Here is a 24,906-nt window from a genome sequence, read left to right as displayed (position 1 = left end):
ATAGATACTGGAGACTACCAACCAATCAGTTTATAGATACTGGAGACTACCAACCAATCAGTTTACAGATACTGGAGTCTACCAACCAATCGGTTTATAGATACTGGAGTCTACCAACCAATCGGTTTATAGATACTGGAGACTACCAACCAATCGGTTTACAGATACTGGAGACTGCCAACCAATCAGTTTACAGATACTGGAGTCTACCAACCAATCGGTTTATAGATACTGGAGACTACCAACCAATCGGTTTACAGATACTGGAGACTACCAACCAATCAGTTTACAGATACTGGAGTCTACCAACCAATCAGTTTATAGATACTGGAGACTGCCAACCAATCAGTTTACAGATACTGGAGACTACCAACCAATCAGTTTACAGATACTGGAGACTACCAACTGAAGCTCAGAACATCAGTCCATTCTCCCTCAGTGCCACAGTCCTCCCCTTGTCTCTGATTGGCTGGAACCACAGACCTCTCCTTGCCTCTGATTGGCTGGAACCACAGACCTCTCCTTGCCTCTAATTGGCTATTCGGAGTCCCTCTGTGAGCGTCGTTGAAGTCACGTCTATCTTCTCAGCGACGAGCAGAAATGGCGTCTGCAGCGGTCTCCTGTCTGAGGATCACTTCCTGTGTTCCATCTGTATGGAGGTGTTCACTGATCCGGTCAGCACTCCGTGTGGACACAGCTACTGCAAAGCATGCATCACACCTTACTGGGTCGCTAAGGATGTGCTCAAGTGTCCACTGTGTCAAGAAACCTTCATATAATAACAGACCAGAACTATCTGTCAATACTTTTGTTTCTGAGATGGTTCAACAGTTCAGGAACAACAAGTTGAAAGAAGGATATGAAGCAAAGACACAGGATGAAGTTCAGCAGATGATCCAGGAGAGACGAGAGAAGATTCAGGAGGTCAAACGCTCAGTAGAGCTCAGCAGGAAAGATGCAGGTGCAGTCATAGCAGTCAGTGTGCAGGTCTTCACTGAGCTCATTGATGTGGTTGAAGAGAAGCAGAAAACAACAGAGAAACAGGCTGAAGGCTTCATTGAAGATCTGCAACAGGAAGTCACTCAGTTAGAGAAGAGAATCTCTGAGCTGAAACAGATCTCACACTCTGAAGACCACCTCCTTCAGAACTTCACATCCATCAACACAGAGTGGAGACCGACCAAGGACTGGACAAAGGTCAAAGTCCATCAGTCTTCACATGTGGACACATTGAGGACAGCTGTGTCTCAGCTGGAGAAGACACTCGGCGAGATGAAGACGCAGCTGTGTGATGCTGAGCTGAGGAGGATCCAGCAATATGAGGTGGATGTAACTCTGGACCCTGATACAGCACATCCCCTCCTCATCCTATCTGAGGATGGAAAACAAGTGAGTCAGGGAATATGGAAGAATCTCCCTAAAAACACTAAGAGATTCTCTCTATGGGGCTTAGGAAGAGTCTTAGGAAAACAAGGATTCTCCTCAGGAAGGTTTTACTATGAGGTTCAGGTTGGAGGGAAGACTGACTGGGCTCTAGGAGTGGCCAGAGAGTCCATCAACAGGAAGGCATTCAACTTCAGACTGAGTCCCAACAAAGGTTACTGGACTATAGTGTTGAGGAATGGAAATGAGTACTGGGCTTGTGCTAGCCCTTCTGTCCTCCTCCCTGTTAGAGAGAAGCTCCAGACAGTGGGAGTGTTTGTGGATTATGAGGAGGGTCTGGTCTCCTTTTATGACGTGGAGGCCAGAGTTCACCTCTACTCCTTCACTGGCTGCTCCTTCACTGAGAGACTATATCCATACTTCTGTCCAGATTTACTGGACACTTATGGTGGTAGCAGAGGTAGAAACTCTGCTCCTCTGATCATCTCTCCTGTCACCAGATAACCTCCTGGTCCATGCTGCTGGGTCACCATGAAGAAGAACAGTATGGAGTTTGTTGGACAAATAAAAACAAAAACATAGACAAATAGCAGATCTATGGCTATATACAGATCTAAGCTCTCAATAATACATACAATAATAATAATAATAATAATCACACCATAATGTGAAGGGTTTTGGAGTCACAGTTGTTGACTTACTATAATAAAAAAAAAAAAAAAAAAAAAAAAAAGGAGAGAAGCCCTGCTAAAAAAAAAACATTGCATGGATGCACCTGGGACAAGGTCAAAGGTCAACGGGGACGTAGTAATCTATCCCAAGGTCAAAGGTCATCACCTGGGACGTAGTAATGTATCCCAAGGTCAAAGGTCATTGGGGTTTCGGGTCTCGCAACATCAGACCCATCACTGAGGTGACCCAGCCGGGGTGATCAAGTCCTGACGTACGTCCAAGTAGCTACCCACGATTACTGTCACAATATAGAGCTATTTAACACTGTTACTGAACACACTCTATAGCAATGATTACTGTCACAATATAGAGCTATTTAACACTGTTACTGAACACACTCTATAGCAATGATTACTGTCACAATATAGAGCTATTTAACACTGTTACTGAACACACTCTATAGCAATGATTACTGTCACAATATAGAGCTATTTAACACTGTTACTGAACACACTCTATAGCAATGATTACTGTCACAATATAGAGCTATTTAACACTGTTACTGAACACACTCTATAGCAATGATTACTGTCACAATATAGAGCTATTTAACACTGTTACTGAACACACTCTATAGCAATGATTACTGTCACAATGTAGAGCTATTTAACACTGTTACTGAACACACTCTATAGCAATGATTACTGTCACAATGTAGAGCTATTTAACACTGTTACTGAACACACTCTATAGCAATGATTACTGTCACAATATAGAGCTATTTAACACTGTTACTGAACACACTCTATAGCAATGATTACTGTCACAATATAGAGCTATTTAACACTGTTACTGAACACACTCTATAGCAATGATTACTGTCACAATATAGAGCTATTTAACACTGTTACTGAACACACTCTATAGCAATGATTACTGTCACAACCCCCTCCCATAGACAGTGTATGGGATTTTATCTCTAAATCAACCTCACTTTTGCAGCCTCATTACTCTGGCATACTTTGTCGTAGAAACGTGATTTAAACTTTAGAAAGCTCACACGACTCAAGCTGCCCATTGACCTCCATTGTATAATTCTTACGAGGAAATTATCGCGATGACAATTCTTAACTCGCACTTATAACCACATTTTCGATCGTACCAACGCCACAATCGCACATGGTGTACCTCAATATCTCAGGCCACTCACAGCGAAAAAAATATTTGCATTTTGACTCTCTCTCTCTCTCTCTCATATATAGCAGCCACTTCTCTCTGCATATATGCATATAGTTTCATTATATAGATATTCCACTGTTAGGTTCTTAGCTTATGCGTATAATTCATGATACTTTTTTGTATGGATATAATTTACCATGTTTTTTTTTGTTCTGGCCTACTGTAAATACTACTGTACATCGCTCTGGATGAAGAGCGTCTGATAAATGACTACATTTCAAAGTGAGTGTGTGTGTGTGTGCGTGTGCGTGTGCGTGTGTGTGTGTGTGTGTGTGTGTGTGTGTGCTGTGGCAAACCAGGGGAAACAGCCAGGCCTATTCCCCACAGAATGAGGCTGGGGGAGGTGATAGAGGGAGTATATCACCCGGTACAGGTATTGCAGCCAATGGGAGCCTGGACATGGACGCACCTGCAGCCAATAAGGCAATCACCAGAAGCTGTTAACCCATTCTGACCTGAGATCAGATTCATACGAGGTTTCCGCCGGACACACACTGGTCTGATGAACCCATTCTGACCTGAGATCAGATTCTAAAAATGTCAGTCGTTCTTCGATTTTTTTCAAAAATAGCAGACATACAAGCTCGTATCGCGCCACTCGGTGGCGCGATATGAGCTTGTAGATCTGCTATTTTTCAATAGCTAAAGCATGACATGATGCCAACACCAAAATGGGTGCCCGGTCAGAATGGGTTAAAGGGCCGACGCCCAAGCTGTCTGGTGAGTGAGTGTGAACTAATGGAGGAGTGAGAAAGGAGGAATCTCTCTGTTCATGAGGAGGCTGGGATGAGGGAGATCTCTCAAGCCAACTGAACTGGAGAGCCTACAGCACTCTCCCCCAACTCACATAGTCACTGGCTCTCTCTCTCTGCTCTGCCCACAGGACGGCAAGTGACTTGAAGCCTAAGCCCCTGACAAAGAGGAACCCTTTGTTGAAGTTTTGCCCCGTTTTCCCCTTTCCCGAACTCTTTAAATAAAAGACACTTTAAGTTTATGGTGAAGCTGTCTCTGAGCCTCTTATTTTATTGTGAATCTGTACCTATTCTCCCCTGGGTTGCCACAGTGTGTGTGTGTGTGTGTGTGTGTGTGTGTGTGTGTGTGTGTGTGTGTGTGTGTGTGTGTTTTAACCCTTTCCTACCTGAGTGTGTGTGGTGTCAGATCGTCTGGTTCTCCTCATGATCTGCTCCAAACGCTGAGAGACGAAACAACACCATTCAATGTGTGAGCGCACAGTGCACGTGTGTGTGTACGTGCGTGCGGTGTGTGTGTGCGTGCGTGCGGTGTGTGCGTGCGGTGTGTGCGTGCGTGCGGTGTGTGTGTGTGCGGTGTGTGCGTGCGTGCGGTGTGTGTGTGTGTACGTGCGCCACCTTCTTCCTCTCCAGGCGCTCCTCCTCTTCCCTCCTGAAGTGTTTTTCTCTCTCCTCCTTCTGTCTGCCCTCCTCTTCCTCCTGAAGACATGCACGCACACGCACACGCACGCGCACGCACACACACACACACACACACACACACACACACACACACACACACACACACACACACACACACACACACACACACACACACACACACACACACACACAGTCACACACACACAGTCACACACACACACACACACACACACACACACACACACACACACACAGTCACACACACACACACACACACACACACACACAGTCACACACACACAATGAAACTCCGGTGTGGATCTCAGCTCATGTACGGTGGAGCCTTTCGTTGTAACATTTAACTATTAACCCATTCTGACCTGAGATCAGATTCATACGAGGTTTCCCCTGGACACACACTGGTCTGATTAACTATTACAACTATTAAAACGGCAAAAGTAAAACCAACGCGTTTGGCTCCTCCTCAGCTCCGCGAGGGAAGGATTCTGTTTCCTCGTTAAAAAAATCACAATCCGTGCCGGGATCGATTCCTTCAAAATAGGAGCTCTGGGGTAGAGCCGGAAAGATACGCTTTTACTCTGAAACCCCCGCCCCCCCCCCCCCCTGGAAAAAATCCAGAGAAAAAAAAGAGTTTGCTTTACATTAATTGCTATAGCTTACATTGCTAATCGTTTTCATTTATACGATATATATATGATCCAAAAAGCCTTCATATTTTGCGGGAGAGAGACGGACGAGGAGCAGAAATGAAGCGTGTAGTTAGTATATCCGTCAGATCAGGGCCGGATTAACACCTCTGAGGGCCCCTGGGCACTGAAGCTAGAAGGGCCCCCCCCTTCACGCGCACGCAACATTTTTGCTGTTTTGTAGCCGTTTTGGGGCAGTTTTATGCCGATATATTGGCCTATTTCCGGTCGCCTAGCCACAATTGCACTTTTCAGCTGCCCTTCTCACCAACATTAAAACACCATTTATTTCATTCAGATTTTTTTTCTTTTTGCACGTGCCCAAAGTGCCCATATGGTAGATCCGGCCCTGCGTTGGATCAAAACCCACGGAGGAGAGCGCCCTGGATTAGGAGAGACGAGGCGTTCTTTCCGCCGCGCTGACAGGCTAAGTCAACGGTAAGCTAGCATGAGCCCAGAGCGTAGCATACGGTAGCCGAGAGTTCGGACTGAAAAATTTAAAAAAAGGAAAATAAATGCAGAATGTTCTTCTTAGTATCGTTGAGGATGCGCTAAGACGTCTCTCTCACCTGTCGGTGTAGTCTCTCGGCCTCCTCTCGTTCTCTCCTCGCCCTCTCCTCCTCGGCGCGTCTCGCTTCCTCTCTCCTCGTCTCCTCGTCTCCTTGTCTCCTAGCTTGCTCCGACGCCTCCTGGGCCAGCCTGGAAGACGCACGCATGCACGCACACACAAACACACACACACACACGTGTCATGTCATGTCATGCTTTAGCTATTGAAAAATAGCAGATCTACAAGCTCATAGCGCGCCACCGAGTGGCGCGCTATGAGCTTGTAGATCTGCTATTATTTTTAAATCGAAGAACGACTGACATTTTTAGAATCTGATCTCAGGTCAAAATGGGTTAATCAGACCAGTGTGTGTCCAGTGGAAACCTCGTATGAATCTGATCTCAGGTCAAAATGGGTTAATCAGACCAGTGTGTGTCCAGTGGAAACCTCGTATGAATCTGATCTCAGGTCAGAATGGGTTAATCAGACCAGTGTGTGTCCAGTGGAAACCTCGTGTATGAATCTGATCTCAGGTCAGAATGGGTTAATCAGACCAGTGTGTGTCCAGTGGAAACCTCGTGTATGAATCTGATCTCAGGTCAGAATGGGTTAATCAGACCAGTTTGTGTCCAGTGGAAACCTCGTGTATGAATCTGATCTCAGGTCAGAATGGGTTAATCAGACCAGTTTGTGTCCAGTGGAAACCTCGTATGAATCTGATCTCAGGTCAGAATGGGTTAATCAGACCAGTTTGTGTCCAGTGGAAACCTCGTGTATGAATCTGATCTCAGGTCAGAATGGGTTAATCAGACCAGTTTGTGTCCAGTGGAAACCTCGTATGAATCTGATCTCAGGTCAGAATTTGTTAACCAAATGAACCCTCACTGGTCCACAGAGACACACACATATAGAGCACCGAAGTCTGACGTCACTGTCAGTAGAGGGCGCCAGTACACAGGTTCATGTATTTTTTTAGTTGCATTGTAATCCCCATCGGGGGATTTTAGATCGCTTCATATAAGAACTATGTTTGAAAATTAAACCGACCACCCCGGCCTTTCTGCCAGGGGGGGGTGGCTGTGTGTCGTTAATGATGTTCATTAATATTTAATACAGCCAGTTTCTGGAGAAAATGGAATTAATGTGTCCGCAAAAGCCTTGAAACTACATATGAAGGCAATGTCGCTGCTAATATACGTCACGCCCAGCTGTCAACACATTATAGCGTTCCTGAGATTCCTCGTTGACGTAAGCTCAGCTGGTGGTGACTCGTACTAACCACGACACATTAAATATCAATAAAATAAAAATAAACATAATTAACATTCAGTTTGTGTTGTGCGACGGGCAGATGCAGCCACCCCGCCTATACCCGGAAATGTAGTCTCTGGGTTGTTTGACTCGTTTCTAACGCTTATTTTGTTACTCTTTGGGTATATTTGTACATTTCCACCTTCAGTCGATGCTTCATATCCATATGAGTGAAAAGGCCGGGGTGATCGGTTTATTTTTCAAACGCAGTTCTTATATGAAGAGATCTAAAATCCCCCTGTGGGGATTATAATGCAAATAAAACATACATGAACCTGGGGACTGGCGCCCTCTACCGACAGTGACGTCAGGACTTCGGTGCGCTATTAAACACTGTTACAGTATCCAGTATTCAATTAAATTCAATTCATTGAGGGCTTATAGTATTAGTAAGAGAAATCTATGAAAATCTGGGAACTAAATCGTTACCAAGAAATGTCTTCACCAATGTGTTTCTAAAGGTGTCTAATAACATGTACTAAAAGTTTGAAATTCAACTCCTGTGGGAAATTGAGTTATTAGCATAATATGTGACCATACCCATAACATCCAAAACAGGCCAAAAAGTCAAGATTTCATAATTCTTTAAGTAGCATGTGACATATGAAACTTTCATGATTCTGAATCCATTCCAAGCATTAGTTTTGCACAAAAAACACTCCTTGGGCTAAATTAGGCCATATCCACTTGACCAAAATGTGCTGACCTCATCACGTTTGTGATGACGGCTATGGCCGTTTTCCTCCCAAGGAGTTTTTTTTTGTGCAAAACTAATGCTTGGAATGGATTCAGAATCATGAAAACCCCCTAGTTTCATATGTCACATGCTACTGAAAGAATGATGACATTTGGACCTTTTTTCTTTATATAGGATGTTATGGGTATGGTCACATATTATGATAATAAACTCAATTTCCCACAGGAGTTGAATTTCAAACTTTTAGTACATGTTATTAGACACCTTTAGAAACACATTGGTGAAGACATTTCTTGGTAACGATTTAGTTCCCAGATTGGTCAAATACCTGATAAAATGCCCTTACTATAGAGGAAATGGCCAACAATGCACTATTGCACAAAATAACACATGGACCTCTTTGGTGGGGACGTAACAACTACACACTAAACCCAAGCGTTTAGGTTATAAACTGTTTTAAACACTTATTTGTAACACTTTTTAAACGTTTCACAGTGTTTAGATTATAAACAGAAGAACATGTTTAATCACCTGTAACACTTTTTAAACGTGTCACAGTGTTTAGATTATAAACAGAAGAACATGTTTAATCGCCAATAACACTTTTTAAACACATAAACGTGTTTAGTTTTTAAAATCAAAGTCAGTCATATTATAGGTGTTTAGAATTCAAACACTAGGTGTTCTCGTGAGGTGTTTGAGTGAACTCGTGTTCTACTGTATTTTATGAATATTAATAGACATTTGGCATTTAATTATTACACACATGGTGTTTAGGTTTTAAACGCGTCACATGTTCCAGGGATTTACAGTGCATACAAATAAAGGTAATAAAGCCTTCTAGTATAATGTAATTCTCCTTTAACCCATTCTGACCTGAGATCAGATTCACACGAGGTTTCCACTGGACACACACTGGTCTGATTAACCCATTCTGAGTCTGACCTGAGATCAGATTCTAAAAAAAATGTTGATTTTTCAAAAAATAGCAGACCTACAAGCTCGTATCGCGCCACTCGGTGGCGCGATATGAGCTTGTAGATCTGCTATTTTTCAATAGCTAAAGCATAACATGATGCCAACACCAAAATGGGTGCCCGGTCAGAATGGGTTCATCAGACCAGTGTGTGTCCAGTGGAAACCTCGTATGAATCTGATCTCAGGTCAGAATGGGTTCATCAGACCAGTGTGTGTCCAGTGGAAACCTCGTGTGAATCTGATCTCAGGTCAGAATGGGTTAAAGCGTCTAAACTTCACGGCGGTACCTGGCCCGTTCCTCCTGGGTCCTACGTTCCTCCTCCTCTCTCTCTCTCTGCTCTCGGGCCTGACGCCGCTTCTCGGCCAGGATGCGGCTGGCCTCCTCTGGGTCTGTGATAGCGGTGGTACCGGGCGAGGGGCGTTGGACCTGGGCCTCGCCTCTGGCCTCCTCTGGGTCTGTGGTACCGGGCGAAGGGCGCTGGACCAGGCCTCTGGCCTCCTCTGGGTCTGTGGTACCGGGCGAAGGGCGCTGGACCAGGCCTCTGGCCTCCTCTGGGTCTGTGGTACCGGGCGAAGGGGGCTGGACCTGGGCCTCCTCTGGGTCTGTGGTACCGGCCTCTATAATGTTATGTACGATACAATGATTTGAAATCGATACAGCAACACCTGGAAAACTATAATACATTTATAATATAGAGGCCACTGACCGCTAGCTGACCGCCGCTCGCCACAGACCACGTTCTCACCCAGAGGCTGGGGGCGGGGCTCCGTGGGGGGGTGGGGGCTGCAGACCCCCCCCTCCTCAGGGGTGGGGGGGGGCCTAACGGGACGGATGTTCCCCAGGTCCTCCTCAGGGGCCCCCCCCTCAGGGGCCCCTCCCCCCGGGGAGCGGAGCTGTCTGGGGGTGGGCGGGCGGTGGGGAGGCCTGGAAGCAGAGGAGAGGAACGGAAACATGTTCACCCATTTTGGGGCGCGGATCAAACACCTTTTGGTGTTTTTATACATTATGTTATACTTTAGCTATTGAAAAAATAGCAGATCTACAAGATCATATTGCACGAATCAGAGCCTATGTGTCCTTGGACGATGCAAAAACGCTAATCCACGCCTTCGTTTTTTCTCGGCTTGATTTATACTGCAATGCACTTTTTTCTGGACTGCCTAAGAAAACAACTGACAGATTACGAAATGCAGCGGCCAGAGTTTTAACTAGAACTAAGATGAGAGAACATATTACTCCAGTTTTGGCATCACTGCACTGGCTTCCGGTTGTTTTTAGGATTGGTTTTTAAATTATTTTACTTGTCTATAAAGCTCTCAATGGTCTCGCACCTTCCTACCTACATGACTGCCTGCCTAAATATGTCCCAAACCGCCCCCTAAGGTCTTCCACTGCTGGCCTGCTCGCTTTGCCTAAAAAAATGGCAACTAAAAAATACGGGGAAGCAGCTTTTTGCTTCTACGGGCCGACGGCATGGAACAAGCTCCCACTGTACCTTCGACAGGCAGCCTCTGTAGACATTTTTAAAGCTCAGCTCAAGACCCACTTCTACAACATTGCTTTTAATAATTGATCTTTTATTTTTTGTTATTCATGTCCTCACTGTATTGCATTACTGCTTGTTTTTTAATGTTGTTTGTCTTTCCTCCATTGCTCTGTAAAGCACTTTGAGCTGCATTTCATGTCATGAAAGGTGCTATACAAATAAAGTTATTTATTTATTTAACACTTATCAATACTTTTCGTCTAACCATTAATGAGACCATGACAGACGCACTTCTCCTACCTGCCAGGAGAGGGCGTCGTTGCCTTGCTCTTCCTCTTGCCTGGTGTCTTGTTGGGCAGGAGAGACAGGCAGGGAGACGGAGGGAGAGACAGGCAGGGAGACACAGACAGGTTGCTCCACGACTTCCTCACGTGAGAACTGTCTCTCTGCTGCATGGAGGGACAGACAGGATGAGAGACAGACAGGATGACAGACAGGATGACAGACAGACAGACAGACAGACAGACAGACAGACAGACAGACAGACAGACAGACAGACAGACAGACAGACAGACAGACAGACAGACAGACAGACAGACAGGAAGCAAAGATTTAAAGGACCACTTCACCACTTTTCAACCTATCTTCATATAATAGGTCCTCACTAATAATCATGATAAAATGGCACGATGTTTTCCTACTCAGTCTGTGTCTCATAGGAGGGCTGTGGGCAGTTCAGAAACCGTCTTCCAGTGACATCATCATTAGGCAGATTATTTTTTAAACAAGCTTTTTTTTACAAAAATGTTTAGATTTACATTATCGTGAGAACGATGGCTTCCATTTTCGCATTGCAACTTTTCAGGACTAGAAAGCCTGCGGTTTCTATTAGCTTGTATTCCCCATCGATGATGTCACTGGAAGACGGTTTTTGAACCGCCCACAGCCCTCCTATGACACAGACTGGTTTCTGAACCGCCCACAGCCCTCCTATGAGACACAGACTGGTTTCTGAACTGCCCACAGCCCTCCTATGAGACAGACTGGTTTCTGAACTGCCCACAGCCCTCCTATGAGACACAGACTGGTTTCTGAACCGCCCACAGCCCTCCTATGAGACACAGACTGGTTTCTGAACCGCCCACAGCCCTCCTATGAGACACAGACTGGTTTCTGAACCGCCCACAGCCCTCCTATGAGACACAGACTGGTTTCTGAACCGCCCACAGCCCTCCTATGAGACACAGACTGGTTTCTGAACCGCCCACAGCCCTCCTATGAGACACAGACCGAGTAGATTTTTTTTTTAGCCATTTTCTCATGATTATTAGTGAGGACCTACTATATGAAGACAGGTTGAAAAGTGGTGAAGTGGTCCTTTAAGTTAACAACGTTCGCTCTTTAAGAATATATATTCTGGCCCAGGCCGTAGCGTAACGGTCTGGGCACCGGACTGGTGATCCAGTCGCAGTATGCCGCGGGTTCGACTCCCGGACCCGACACGGCCTTTACCGCATGTCATCCCCCCATCTCTCTCCCGTTTCCTGTCAGCCTACTTTCTATCCCTTAAAAAATCAATAAAGGCGTAAGCCACAAAAAAATATATATGAAAATATATATATATATATATATATTCAAAGATGTGGGCCACATTTTCAGCAGATCTACAAGCTCACAGCGCGACACCGAGTGCCGCGCTATGAGCTTGTAGATCTAAAGTATAACATAACGGTTGGGCGTCCCGTACCGGGGGCGTGGCTCCGCTGGCGGTCTTCCTGCGTGTCATGGGGTGGGCGTCGGCCTCAGGGCGGCGGCCAATCAGGTTCCTGTCGTGGCTGCGGCAGTGGGGGAGGGGGCGGGGCTGGGACGGGAGCGTCTTGAAGGACACGGAGCCCATTGGCTGACAGGACACTGAGCGGGGACACACAGGCAGCGCTACCGTGACCACAGGGGAGGGGCCAGGGGAGGGGAGGGGAGGGGGGAGGGGAGGGGAGGGGCCAGGGGAGGGGAGGGGAGGGGGGAGGGGAGGGGCCAGGGGAGGGGCCACAGGGAGGGGAGGGGCCACGGGGGAGGGGAGGGGCCACGGGGAGGGGAGGGGCCACGGGGAGGGGAGGGGCCAGGGGGAGGGGAGGGGCCAGGGGGAGGGGAGGGGCCACAGGGAGGGGAGGGGCCAGGGGGAGGGGAGGGGCCACGGGGAGGGGAGGGGCCAGGGGGGAGGGGAGGGGTCGGCGAGGGGAGGGGAGGGGCCATGGGGAGGGGAGGGGTCGGCGAGGGGAGGGGAGGGGCCATGGGGAGGGGAGGGGTCGGCGAGGGGAGGGGAGGGGCCATGGGAAGCGTTGTTGGAGGACGGTCGATGACGACAGAGGAAATAAGGAACCAGGATGAAGGAAATACGGAACGATAGGGAAGGAAGTAAGGAATCATAATGAAATGCCGAGAGGAGAGAGAGAGAGAGAGAGAGAGAGCGAGCTACTGATTAGAGAGATTCACTCATTAATTCATCCGTCCATCGTCTAGAATCTAGACGCATCTGCGCGACATGAGACTAATTAATTACAGCGACAGAGAGAGAGAGAGAGAGAGAGAGAGAGAGAGAGAGAGAGAGAGAGAGGAATGTGTGTGTGTGTGCGTGTGTGTGTGTGTGTCAATTTGTGCAGGCGATCAGAAATCAGCAGAGAGTGATCAACGTTTACACTACTGTATACCGAATTGAAGTGGACTCGGACCTAGCCCTGAAACATGCCTGAAACATGCCTGAAACATGACTGAAACATGACTGAAACATGACTGAAACATGACTGAAACATGACTGAAACATGACTGAAACATGACTGAAACATGACTGAAACATGACTGAAACATGACTGAAACATGACTGAAACATGACTGAAACATGACTGAAACATGACTGAAACATGACTGAAACATGACTGAAACATGATGATTATCATGACAGTTATGACGCAACTGCACCCTGTTTTACGCGCTCGCTACATTTACAGATTTCAAATATAAAGTACTCACAAAGTGTCCCACGGGTGTTAGCTAGTTGCTGCACCAGCGATTAGAATCGCTGCGTCCCGCGTTCTTTAAATAAAAAAACATTTTTGTCCGAGCGCCCCGGCTACTTTTCTCAAACGGGGTTCGTTTGGGAAATCCACAGTTGCACACCGGGAGCGCATACTCGCCTATTAGTCTGTATTGGCAGGGCGGTCAGCGTACCTATATCGAACACACCGAGTGCCACCCTCCTCCCGACCGATAGGGGCGCGTAGTTGAAAGCCAATGGCAAAATAACAGCTCGGATAAAAATGCTTTTTATTAAAGAACGCGGGATGCAGCAATGCTAATCGCTGGTGCTGCTACTAACTAACACCCGCGGGACAAATTGTGAGGACTTTATATTTGAAATCGGAATGTTTATATATACGTTTTTTTTTTTTTTAAGATATTTTTTTGCGGCTTACGCCTTTTATTGATTTTTGAAGGGACAGACAGTAGGCTGACAGGAAACGGGAGAGAGATGGGGGGATGACATGCAGTAAAGGCCGTGTCGGGTCCGGGAGTCGAACCCGCGGCATACTGCGACTGGATTACCAGTCCGGTGCCCAGACCGTTACGCTACGGCCTGGGCCTATATATACGTTTTGATTGTAAATGTAGCGATCGCGTAAAACAGGCTGAAGTTAGCGCCATGAACCATGGCTAACTCGGACCCAGACTTTTCTGTGTGTGTGTGTGTGTGTGTGTGTGTGTGTGTGTGTGTGTGGTACCTGTGTGTGTGTGTGTGTGTGTGTGGTACCTGTGTGTGTGTGTGTGTGTGTGTGTGTGTGTGTGTGGTACCTGTGTGTGTGTGTGTGTGTGTGTGTGTGTGTGGTACCTGTGTGTGTGTCTCCAGTCAGGCTGACAGCAGAGCGGCTCCGGGCCAGGTAGGAGTGTGTGGGCTGCTGTAACCTGTTCACCATGTTGTTCTCCCAGGGGGTGAGGGGCAGGCCGCGCAGACCTACACACACACGCACGCACGCACACACACACACACACACACACACACACACACACGCACGCACGCACGCACGCACGCACGCACGCACGCACGCACGCACAAGCTAGACAATTAAAATCACACCCGTGTGAAGTGAGGGGCGCTCTAACATATTCATTTTTCTTAAATATATATTTTTGTAACCCATTTTTCACCCCTGTGTCAATCATCTAATGTGATCCTGGGCTCTACATACCCTCCACCAACCTAGTCCCCATATATGGGGGACAAGGGGAGAGCAACCTAGTCCCCATATATGGGGGACAAGGGGAGACCAACCTATAGTCCCCATATATGGGGGACATGGGGAGAGCAACCTAGTCCCCATATATGGGGGACAAGGGGAGACCAACCTAGTCCCCATATATGGGGGACAAGGGGAGACCAACCTAGTCCCCATGTATGGGGGACAAGGGGAGACCAACCTAGTCCCCATATATGGGGGACAAGGGGAGAGCAACCTAGTCCCCATATATGGGGGACAAGGGGAGACCAACCTAGTCCCCATATATGGGGGACAAGGGGAGAGCAACGGACTTGAACTCATGCTTCCTTCATGCCTGAGTGTCCAAGTTGCTCCTTTCCACCTGACAGGGGGGAGTTTCCTTGGTTGGACGTAGCGCGTGGAAGGAACACGTCATTCCAACCAGTTCCTTTCCCCTCCATCAGGCGCCCCGGCAGGCCAGGGGGAGGCAGTATAGAGACCAGTTCCTTTCCCCTCCATCAGGCGCCCCGGCAGGCCAGGGGGAGGCAGTATAGAGACCAGTTCCTTTCCCCTCCATCAGGCGCCCCGGCTGGCCAGGGGGAGGCAGTATAGAGACCAGTTCCTTTCCCCTCCATCAGGCGCCCCGGCTGGCCAGGGGGAGGCAGTATAGAGACCAGGATTACTGCATGTTTTTGTGAGGGTACCTAACATATTAAAGTCTAACTCATGTTGATTATAGGTGATGTGATGGTGATGTAATGGTGATGTAATGGTGATGTGATGGTGATGTAATGGTGATGTGATGGTGATGTAATGGTGATGTATTGGTGATGTAATGGTGATGTAATGGTGATGTAATGGTGATGTAATGGTGATGTGATGGTGATGTAATGGTGATGTGATGGTGATGTAATGGTGATGTAAAACAAACATTAAACGTCGTTAACAATAAAGAGACAACATGACATAATGAGGCACATTGTGACGTAAATATCAACGTGGTGTTTACTGAACAAAGCATTGGACTAAAGACAGACTGTAAAGCTGTCTATAGGAGGGGCTAGCGCGCCTCAAAAACATGACACTGCATTTAAAAAAGGTTGCATGGTGTTTGTTTGTGTAAATATGAATAATATGAATGGTTTCCAAACTAGAAGTGAGGGGTTCGAACTGTGGACGATTATGATTTCCCACAAAGGATGAAAAACAATTTACACAAAAACAAAAAGATTATCCTGTACATGAGGCTTAGAGAGAGAGAGAGAGAGAGAGAGAGAGAGAGAGAGAGAGGCGCCGTGGGAACCTTGATCCGTCTTCTATGTGCGCTATAGGGCATGCCCACACACACACGCATGAATGCCCACACGCGTGCACACGTGTGTGTGTGTGTGTGTGCACGTGACACATGACCTCTAAGACGTCTCGTGACAGACGACGTGAGAGGCGTGCGTGTGTGTGTGTGTGCGTACGTGCATGGAGGGTTGATAAGCATGCAGGGTCGATAAGCATGCATGTGACGTCGACGGTAACCTCTTCCAGTCAACGATTGGTCAGATCCGTCCCCAAAAAGTAAAAAAAAGGAAATGTCTGCCGTAGTGAGAGTGAGAGAGTGTTGCCTGAACGCGTTCCAGACCATGCTGTTATAGCGCGCGTCGCAGTGCGCTGTTATAGCGCGCGTCGTGGTGCGCTGTTAGCGCGCGTCGCGGTGCGCTGTTAGCGCGCGTCGCGGTGCGCTGTTATAGCGTGCGTCGCGGTGCGCTGTTAGCGCGCGTCGCGGTGCGCTGTTAGCGCGTGTCGCGGTGCGCTGTTATAGCGTGCGTCGCGGTGCGCTGTTAGCGCGCGTCGCGGTGCGCTGTTAGCGCGCGTTGCGGTGCGCTGTTATAGCGCGCGTCGTGGTGCGCTGTTATAGCGCGCGTCGCGGTGCGCTGTTATAGCACGCGTCGTGGTGCGCTGTTATAGCACGCGTCGCGGTGCGCTGTTATAGCGTGCGTGGCGGTGCGCTGTTATAGCGTGCGTGGCGGTGCGCTGTTATAGCGTGCGTCGCGGTGCGCTGTTAGCGCGCGTCGCGGTGCGCTGTTATAGCGTGCGTGGCGGTGCGCTGTTATAGCGTGCATGGCGGTGCGCTGTTATAGCGTGCGTCGCGGTGCGCTGTTAGCGCGCGTCGCGGTGCGCTGTTATAGCGTGCGTCGCGGTGCGCTGTTATAGCGCGCGTCGTGGTGCGCTGTTAGCGCGCGTCGCGGTGCGCTGTTAGCGCGCGCCGGCGACTAGAACCGCTTCGGTCGTTACCAACCCGTAATCAGCAACAAACACGCTCCTAATCACAGCGGTTCCCCCAAAGGACCCCCAAATGAGCAACGCGGACCCCCCATTTGAAGAGACATGCCAGGGACTCCCCATAAGAGAAGTTCATTTATTTTTGTGGCTTTAGCAGTGATTCTCAACCCGTTTAATTTCAAGGACCCCCAGTTTGACATGCATTAGTCTACAGACCCCCAGTTTGACATGCATTAGTCTACAGACCCCCAGTTTGACATGCATTAGTCTACAGACCCCCAGTTTGACATGCATTAGTCTATGGACCCCCAGTTTGACCTGCATTAGTCTACGGACCCCCAGTTTGACATGCATTAGTCTATACGGACCCCCAGTTTGACATGCATTAGTCTACAGACCCCCAGTTTGACATGCATTAGTCTACAGACCCCCAGTTTGACCTGCATTAGTCTACGGACCCCCAGTTTGACCTGCATTAGTCTACAGACCCCCAGTTTGACCTGCATTAGTCTACAGACCCCCAGTTTGACATGCATTAGTCTATGGACCCCCAGTTTGACCTGCATTAGTCTACAGACCCCCAGTTTGACCTGCATTAGTCTACGGACCCCCAGTTTGACATGCATTAGTCTATGGACCCCCAGTTTGACCTGCATTAGTCTATACGGACCCCCAGTTTGACCTGCATTAGTCTACAGACCCCCAGTTTGACCTGCATTAGTCTATACGGACCCCCAGTTTGACCTGCATTAGTCTACAGACCCCCAGTTTGACATGCATTAGTCTACAGACCCCCAGTTTGACCTGCATTAGTCTACGGACCCCCAGTTTGACCTGCATTAGTCTACGGACCCCCAGTTTGACCTGCATTAGTCTACGGACCCCCAGTTTGACCTGCATTAGTCTATACGGACCCCCAGTTTGACCTGCATTAGTCTATACGGACCCCCAGTTTGACCTGCATTAGTCTACAGACCCCCAGTTTGACCTGCATTAGTCTACAGACCCCCAGTTTGACCTGCATTAGTCTACAGACCCCCAGTTTGACCTGCATTAGTCTACAGACCCCCAGTTTGACCTGCATTAGTCTACAGACCCCCAGTTTGACCTGCATTAGTCTACGGACCCCCAGTTTGACCTGCATTAGTCTATACGGACCCCCAGGTTGACATGCATTAGTCTACAGACCCCCAGTTTGACCTGCATTAGTCTACGGACCCCCAGTTTGACCTGCATTAGTCTACAGACCCCCAGTTTGACCTGCATTAGTCTACAGACCCCCAGTTTGACATGCATTAGTCTACAGACCCCCAGTTTGACCTGCATTAGTCTACAGACCCCCAGTTTGACCTGCATTAGTCTACAGACCCCCAGTTTGACATGCATTAGTCTACAGACCCCCAGTTTGACCTGCATTAGTCTACGGACCCCCAGTTTGACATGCATTAGTCTACAGACCCCCAGTTTGACATGCATTAGTCTACAGACCCCCAGTTTGACCTGCATTAGTCTACGGACCCCCAGTTTGACCTGCATTAGTCTACAGACCCCCCAGTTTGACCTGCATTAGTCTACAGACCCCCAGTTTGACCTGCATTAGTCTACAGACCCCCAGTTTGACCTGCATTAGTCTACAGACCCCCAGTTTGACCTGCATTAGTCTACAGACCCCCAGTTTGACCTGCATTAGTCTACGGACCCCCAGTTTGACCTGCATTAGTCTACGGACCCCCAGTTTGACCTGCATTAGTCTACAGACCCCCAGTTTGACCTGCATTAGTCTACGGACCCCCAGTTTGACATGCATTAGTCTACGGACCCCCAGTTTGACATGCATTAGTCTACAGACCCCCAGTTTGACCTGCATTAGTCTACAGACCCCCAGTTTGACCTGCATTAGTCTACAGACCCCCAGTTTGACCTGCATTAGTCTACGGACCCCCAGTTTGACATGCATTAGTCTACGGACCCCCAGTTTGACCTGCATTAGTCTATACGGACCCCCAGTTTGACCTGCATTAGTCTACAGACCCCCAGTTTGACCTGCATTAGTCTACGGACCCCCAGTGTGACATGCATTAGTCTACGGACCCCCAGTTTGACATGCATTAGTCTACGGACCCCCAGTTTGACATGCATTAGTCTACAGACCCCCAGTTTGACCTGCATTAGTCTATACGGACCCCCAGTTTGACCTGCATTAGTCTATACGGACCCCCAGTTTGACCTGCATTAGTCTACAGACCCCCAGTTTGACCTGCATTAGTCTACGGACCCCCAGTTTGACCTGCATTAGTCTACGGACCCCCAGTTTGACATGCATTAGTCTATACGGACCCCCAGTTTGACATGCATTAGTCTACGGACCCCCAGTTTGACCTGCATTAGTCTACGGACCCCCAGTTTGACCTGCATTAGTCTATACGGACCCCCAGTTTGACATGCATTAGTCTACGGACCCCCAGTTTGACCTGCATTAGTCTATGGACCCCCAGTTTGACCTGCATTAGTCTATACGGACCCCCAGTTTGACCTGCATTAGTCTACAGACCCCCAGTTTGACCTGCATTAGTCTACGGACCCCCAGTTTGACCTGCATTAGTCTACGGACCCCCAGTTTGACATGCATTAGTCTACAGACCCCCAGTTTGACCTGCATTAGTCTACGGACCCCCAGTTTGACCTGCATTAGTCTATACGGACCCCCAGTTTGACCTGCATTAGTCTATACGGACCCCCAGTTTGACCTGCATTAGTCTACGGACCCCCAGTTTGACATGCATTAGTCTACAGACCCCCAGTTTGACCTGCATTAGTCTACGGACCCCCAGTTTGACCTGCATTAGTCTATACGGACCCCCAGTTTGACCTGCATTAGTCTACAGACCCCCAGTTTGACCTGCATTAGTCTATACGGACCCCCAGTTTGACCTGCATTAGTCTATACGGACCCCCAGTTTGACATGCATTAGTCTACAGACCCCCAGTTTGACATGCATTAGTCTACGGACCCCCAGTTTGACATGCATTAGTCTATACGGACCCCCAGTTTGACATGCATTAGTCTACGGACCCCCAGTTTGACATGCATTAGTCTACAGACCCCCAGTTTGACATGCATTAGTCTACGGACCCCCAGTTTGACATGCATTAGTCTACAGACCCCCAGTTTGACATGCATTAGTCTACGGACCCCCAGTTTGACATGCATTAGTCTACAGACCCCCAGTTTGACATGCATTAGTCTACAGACCCCCAGTTTGACATGCATTAGTCTACGGACCCCCAGTTTGACATGCATTAGTCTATACGGACCCCCAGTTTGACATGCATTAGTCTACGGACCCCCAGTTTGACCTGCATTAGTCTACAGACCCCCAGTTTGACATGCATTAGTCTACGGACCCCCAGTTTGACCTGCATTAGTCTACGGACCCCCAGTTTGACCTGCATTAGTCTACGGACCCCCAGTTTGACATGCATTAGTCTACAGACCCCCAGTTTGACCTGCATTAGTCTACGGACCCCCAGTTTGACATGCATTAGTCTACGGACCCCCAGTTTGACATGCATTAGTCTACGGACCCCCAGTTTGACATGCATTAGTCTATACGGACCCCCATTTAATGGCATTTCTATCCCCAGCACCCCCAATTTATATCGTATGATCAATGTTAATTTAACTCTGAGAGTGTACACATGGAACCAAATGGACCCGTAGAGTTACAGACCCATAAAGGGTCCATTTGGTTCCAAACTATATCATTTAGCTGGGGGGACCCCCTGGCACTCCCTCAAGGACCCCTGGGGGTCCCCGGACCCCCCTGGAACTGTCCCCTGACCCCCTATAACTCCCTCACCGGACCCCACTGCGCCGGCGGTGACTCGGCATACGTACAGCCTACTGAACCCGACTGTCCGTCATCACGTCTCCCAGCCAATCCCGCGTGGCGGGGGGCGGGCCTCCCCGGGGGGTGGAGGCGGGGCTTGGACTGAGCATGGCTAATGGCAGGAGAGGAGGAGGCGGGCCTCAACCGCAAGGCTGTGGCCAATGGGAACACAGGATCAAAAATAGCAACACGGCCGTGACCAATAGGAACAATAACAATACACACAGAGGTCAGATAGGTCAAATAGAGGTCACACAGGTCAGATAGAGGTCAAATAGAGGTCACAGAGGTCAGATAGAGGTCACAGAGGTCAGATAGAGGTCAAATAGAGGTCACAGGTCAGATAGAGGTCACAGAGGTCAGATAGAGGTCAAATAGAGGTCACAGAGGTCAGATAGAGGTCAAATAGAGGTCACAGAGGTCAGATAGAGGTCAAATAGAGGTCACAGAGGTCAGATAGAGGTCAAATAGAGGTCAAAGGTCATACCGCGGTCCGGAGAGTGCAGCAGCGTGGCGGAGGATCGGGACAGGCGCTTGGTGATGACCTCATCGCGGTCGGCGCTGTGATTGGTCAGGTTCACCGTGGACACACACTTCCTGTTCCTGTCTGCATCTACACAGTGATAAACAGTCTGTTATATTATAACAGCGCCCCCCAGAGGACAGGTTCAGTAATGGACAGTGTTATAGCGCCCCCCAGAGGACAGGTTCAGTAATGGACAGTGTTATAGCGCCCCCCAGAGGACAGGTTCAGTAATGGACAGTGCTTTCTGTAATAATAGGATCTTGCCTCCCCCTGGCCAGCCGGGGCGCCTGATGGAGGGGAAAGGAACTGGTCTCTATACTGCCTCCCCCTGGCCAGCCGGGGCACCTGATGGAGGGGAAAGGAACTGGTCTCTATACTGCCTCCCCCTGGCCAGCCGGGGCGCCTGATGGAGGGGAAAGGAACTGGTCTCTATACTGCCTCCTCCTGGCCAGCCGGGGCGCCTGATGGAGGGGAAAGGAACTGGTTGGAATAACGTGTTCCTTCCACGCGCTACGTCCAACCAGGGAAACTCCCCCCCTGTCAGGTGTAAAGGAGCAACTTGGACACTCAGGCATGAAGGAAGCATGAGTTGAAGTCCGTTGCTCTCCCCTTGTCCCCCATATATGGGGACTAGGTTGGTCTCCCCTTGTCCCCCATATATGGGGACTAGGTTGGTCTCCCCTTGTCCTCCATATATGGGGACTAGGTTGGTCTCCCCTTGTCCCCCATATATGGGGACTAGGTTGGTCTCCCCTTGTCCCCCATATATGGGGACTAGGTTGGTCTCCCCTTGTCCCCCATATATGGGGACTAGGTTGGTCTCCCCTTGTCCCCCATATATGGGGACTAGGTTGGTCTCCCCTTGTCCCCCTTGTCCCCCTTGAGTGATCTGAATTCAAATCACACTTTCAGTGTGATCTGAATTCAAATCACACTTTCAGTGTGATCTGAATTCAAATCACACTTTCAGTGTGATCTGAATTCAAATCACACGTTCAGAGTGATCTGAATTCAAATCACTCAACAAATCACACTTTCAGTGTGATCTAAATTCAAATCACACTTTCAGAGTGATCTGAATTCAAATCACACTTTCAAAACTTTGATCTGAAGATATTCAAATCACTCAAATGGGTTAGTTTTTCTAATGGATGGATGGATTTACATATTCACATTGAGAGGAGGGCTCTAATGCTAGCAGGCTAAATGCTAAGGCTAGCGCTCTACAGCTAACAGGCTATAGCGTATATCATATTCACATTGAGAGGAGGGCTCTAATGCTAGCAGGCTAACTGCTAAGGCTAGCGCTCTACAGCTAACAGGCTAACTAGCGTATATCATATTCACATTGAGAGGACGTTCCGTGGCGGCGGTGCGGCTCCAGACCCGCGAGGTCGAGCGGATAGAGGAAATCTGACGCCGCAAAACCTGGACCGGAGCGGAGTGGGGACCGGAGCGAGGAGGGGAGGGGACCGGAGCGGAGCGGAGTGGAAGACAGAAGGATGGAGATAATGTGAGTTTGGTGGTTGAGAGAGAACAGGAAAGAAAGAAAGAAAGAAAGAAAGAAAGAAAGAAAGAAATATACCTGCAAGCAACGATAAGGCGGGACCAAGAAAGAAGACAATACGCAATAAGAACAATATGCACAGATAAGACTGACGAGCTGAGTTGTCGGTACCCGGATTTGAACACACGACCTTGTGGTCCGAAGGGCAGGAGCTCTACTGACTGAGCTGCACGGAGACAATTCACTTTTCATGCGAATTGCTAAAAAAAAACAGGCAGGAAATCAGGTGGAAGATCTGAGGGCGGAGCTTACTGGTCAAAGTGACAGATGTGTTCCCCATGAGTCAAGGAACATGTGGAGACATGTGAAGTGCCATGACGTTTGGACAAACGAGGCATGAGTTATGCCTGTTTTATTTTCAAAACATTGCCCATAGCGCCCCCCTTTGGCCTATTGGAGTATGACTGCTTCTATTTGGCATGACCCTCTACCATACTGTACAGTAAAGCATATGACGCTGCATGTATGTATTGGGGGACAAAAGAAGAATTTTCACAAACCAGCAATTTTCATTGGCTCATAAAAACTTCATTTTTCACTTTTTAAATGTTTTACAGTTGTGAAAATGTGCAAAAATCAAGTTTCTTTCCATAACACCGATGTTTGATGGTGTTAAATAAATATAATATAATATATATATATATATATAAATATAATGTAAAATCACAATAAGCTTTGGGCTTATCCAGTACCCGGTATCGATAAGCTTTGGGCTTATCCAGTACCCGGTATCGATAAGCTTTGGGCTTATCCAGTACCCGGTATCAATAAGCTTTGGGCTTATCCAGTACCCGGTATCAATAAGCTTTGGGCTTATCCAGTACGCGGTATCGATAAGCTTTGGGCTTATCCAGTACCCGGTATCGATAAGCTTTGGGCTTATCCAGTACCCGGTATCGATAAGCTTTGGCCTTATCCAGTACCCGGTATCGATAAGCTTTGGGCTTATCCAGTACCCGGTATCGATAAGCTTTGGGCTTATCCAGTACCCGGTATCGATAAGCTTTGGGCTTATCCAGTACCCGGTATCAATAAGCTTTGGGCTTATCCAGTACCCGGTATCGATAAGCTTTGGTTAACCTGTTATGGAGCATAGTGGTCCATGACGTCATGTTTAAACAAAGAGGTGATCAATAAATAAATGTAATCATCCACGCTGGAACAAACATGTCGGTCTAAAAGTGTATTGATACCTGACAACCAGTGTGTGTGTGTGTGTGTGCGTACCAGAGTGTGTGTGTGGTACCGCCCCCCCCCAGGACCAGCGGTTGGTTTTGTTTCGTCCTCGTTGACTCTTCTCCATCGTTCTCCTGATCACCGCCTCATGGCGCACCTGCACCGCACGCACGCACGCACGCACACACACACACACACACACACACACACACACACACACACACACACACACACACACACACACACACACACACACACACACACACACACACACACACACACACACACACACACACACACACACACACACACACACACTTTAACAATGTATGTATGTCCTCCATAGTTCAGGTGTAGCAAAATCATCATTGTTGTATGATGTGAACGACATATTTTCAGATGGCGGTCGAATAAAGATCATTTTTGAGGTCCTTGACATGAAATATTGAACCACTGATATAGAAACATGAGGTTTAACCCTGTGAGAACCACTGATATAGAAACATGAGGTTTAACCCTGTGAGAACCACTGATATAGAAACATGAGGTTTAACCCTGTGAGAACCACTGATATAGAAACATGAGGGTTTAACCCTGTGAGAACCACTGATAGAGAAACATGAGGTTTAACCCTGTGAGAACCACTGATATAGAAACATGAGGTTTAACCCTGTGAGAACCACTGATATAGAAACATGAGGTTTAACCCTGTGAGAACCACTGATATAGAAACATGAGGTTTAACCCTGTGAGAACCACTGATATAGAAACATGAGGTTTTAACCCTGTGAGAACCACTGATATAGAAACA

General features: G+C 48.2%; 2 protein-coding genes across 2 annotated transcripts in view; one reads left to right on the top strand and one right to left on the bottom strand.

The window, feature by feature from the left end:
- Positions 1-24,906, bottom strand: part of LOC310876380 (uncharacterized protein) — a gene marked incomplete at both ends in the record, with an annotated part of 93,078 nt that overhangs the window by 18,091 nt on the left and 50,081 nt on the right. Inside the window, 11 exons of the mRNA XM_083789908.1 lie at positions 4,433-4,486; positions 4,662-4,739; positions 5,962-6,091; positions 9,216-9,546; positions 9,759-9,853; positions 10,716-10,864; positions 12,163-12,350; positions 14,296-14,418; positions 20,835-20,978; positions 21,314-21,439; positions 24,147-24,252. Of these exons, the coding sequence (XP_083646034.1) occupies positions 4,433-4,486; positions 4,662-4,739; positions 5,962-6,091; positions 9,216-9,546; positions 9,759-9,853; positions 10,716-10,864; positions 12,163-12,350; positions 14,296-14,418; positions 20,835-20,978; positions 21,314-21,439; positions 24,147-24,252 (1,524 nt within the window). The remainder of the gene's footprint in view (positions 1-4,432; positions 4,487-4,661; positions 4,740-5,961; positions 6,092-9,215; positions 9,547-9,758; positions 9,854-10,715; positions 10,865-12,162; positions 12,351-14,295; positions 14,419-20,834; positions 20,979-21,313; positions 21,440-24,146; positions 24,253-24,906) is intronic.
- Positions 820-1,887, top strand: LOC310876325 (zinc finger protein RFP-like; the record flags this gene model as incomplete). Its single annotated transcript, XM_083789850.1, has 1 exon — positions 820-1,887. One exon carries the CDS (start codon positions 820-822, stop codon positions 1,885-1,887), a length of 1,068 nt encoding a protein of 355 aa, XP_083645976.1.

Source organism: Protomyctophum parallelum (assembly GCF_964188405.1).
Source record: "Protomyctophum parallelum genome assembly, chromosome: 19".
Classification (NCBI taxonomy): Eukaryota; Metazoa; Chordata; class Actinopteri; order Myctophiformes; family Myctophidae; genus Protomyctophum; species Protomyctophum parallelum.
The sequence above is the reverse complement of the archived record's forward strand: the minus strand, read 5'-3'. Positions and strand labels throughout refer to the sequence as shown.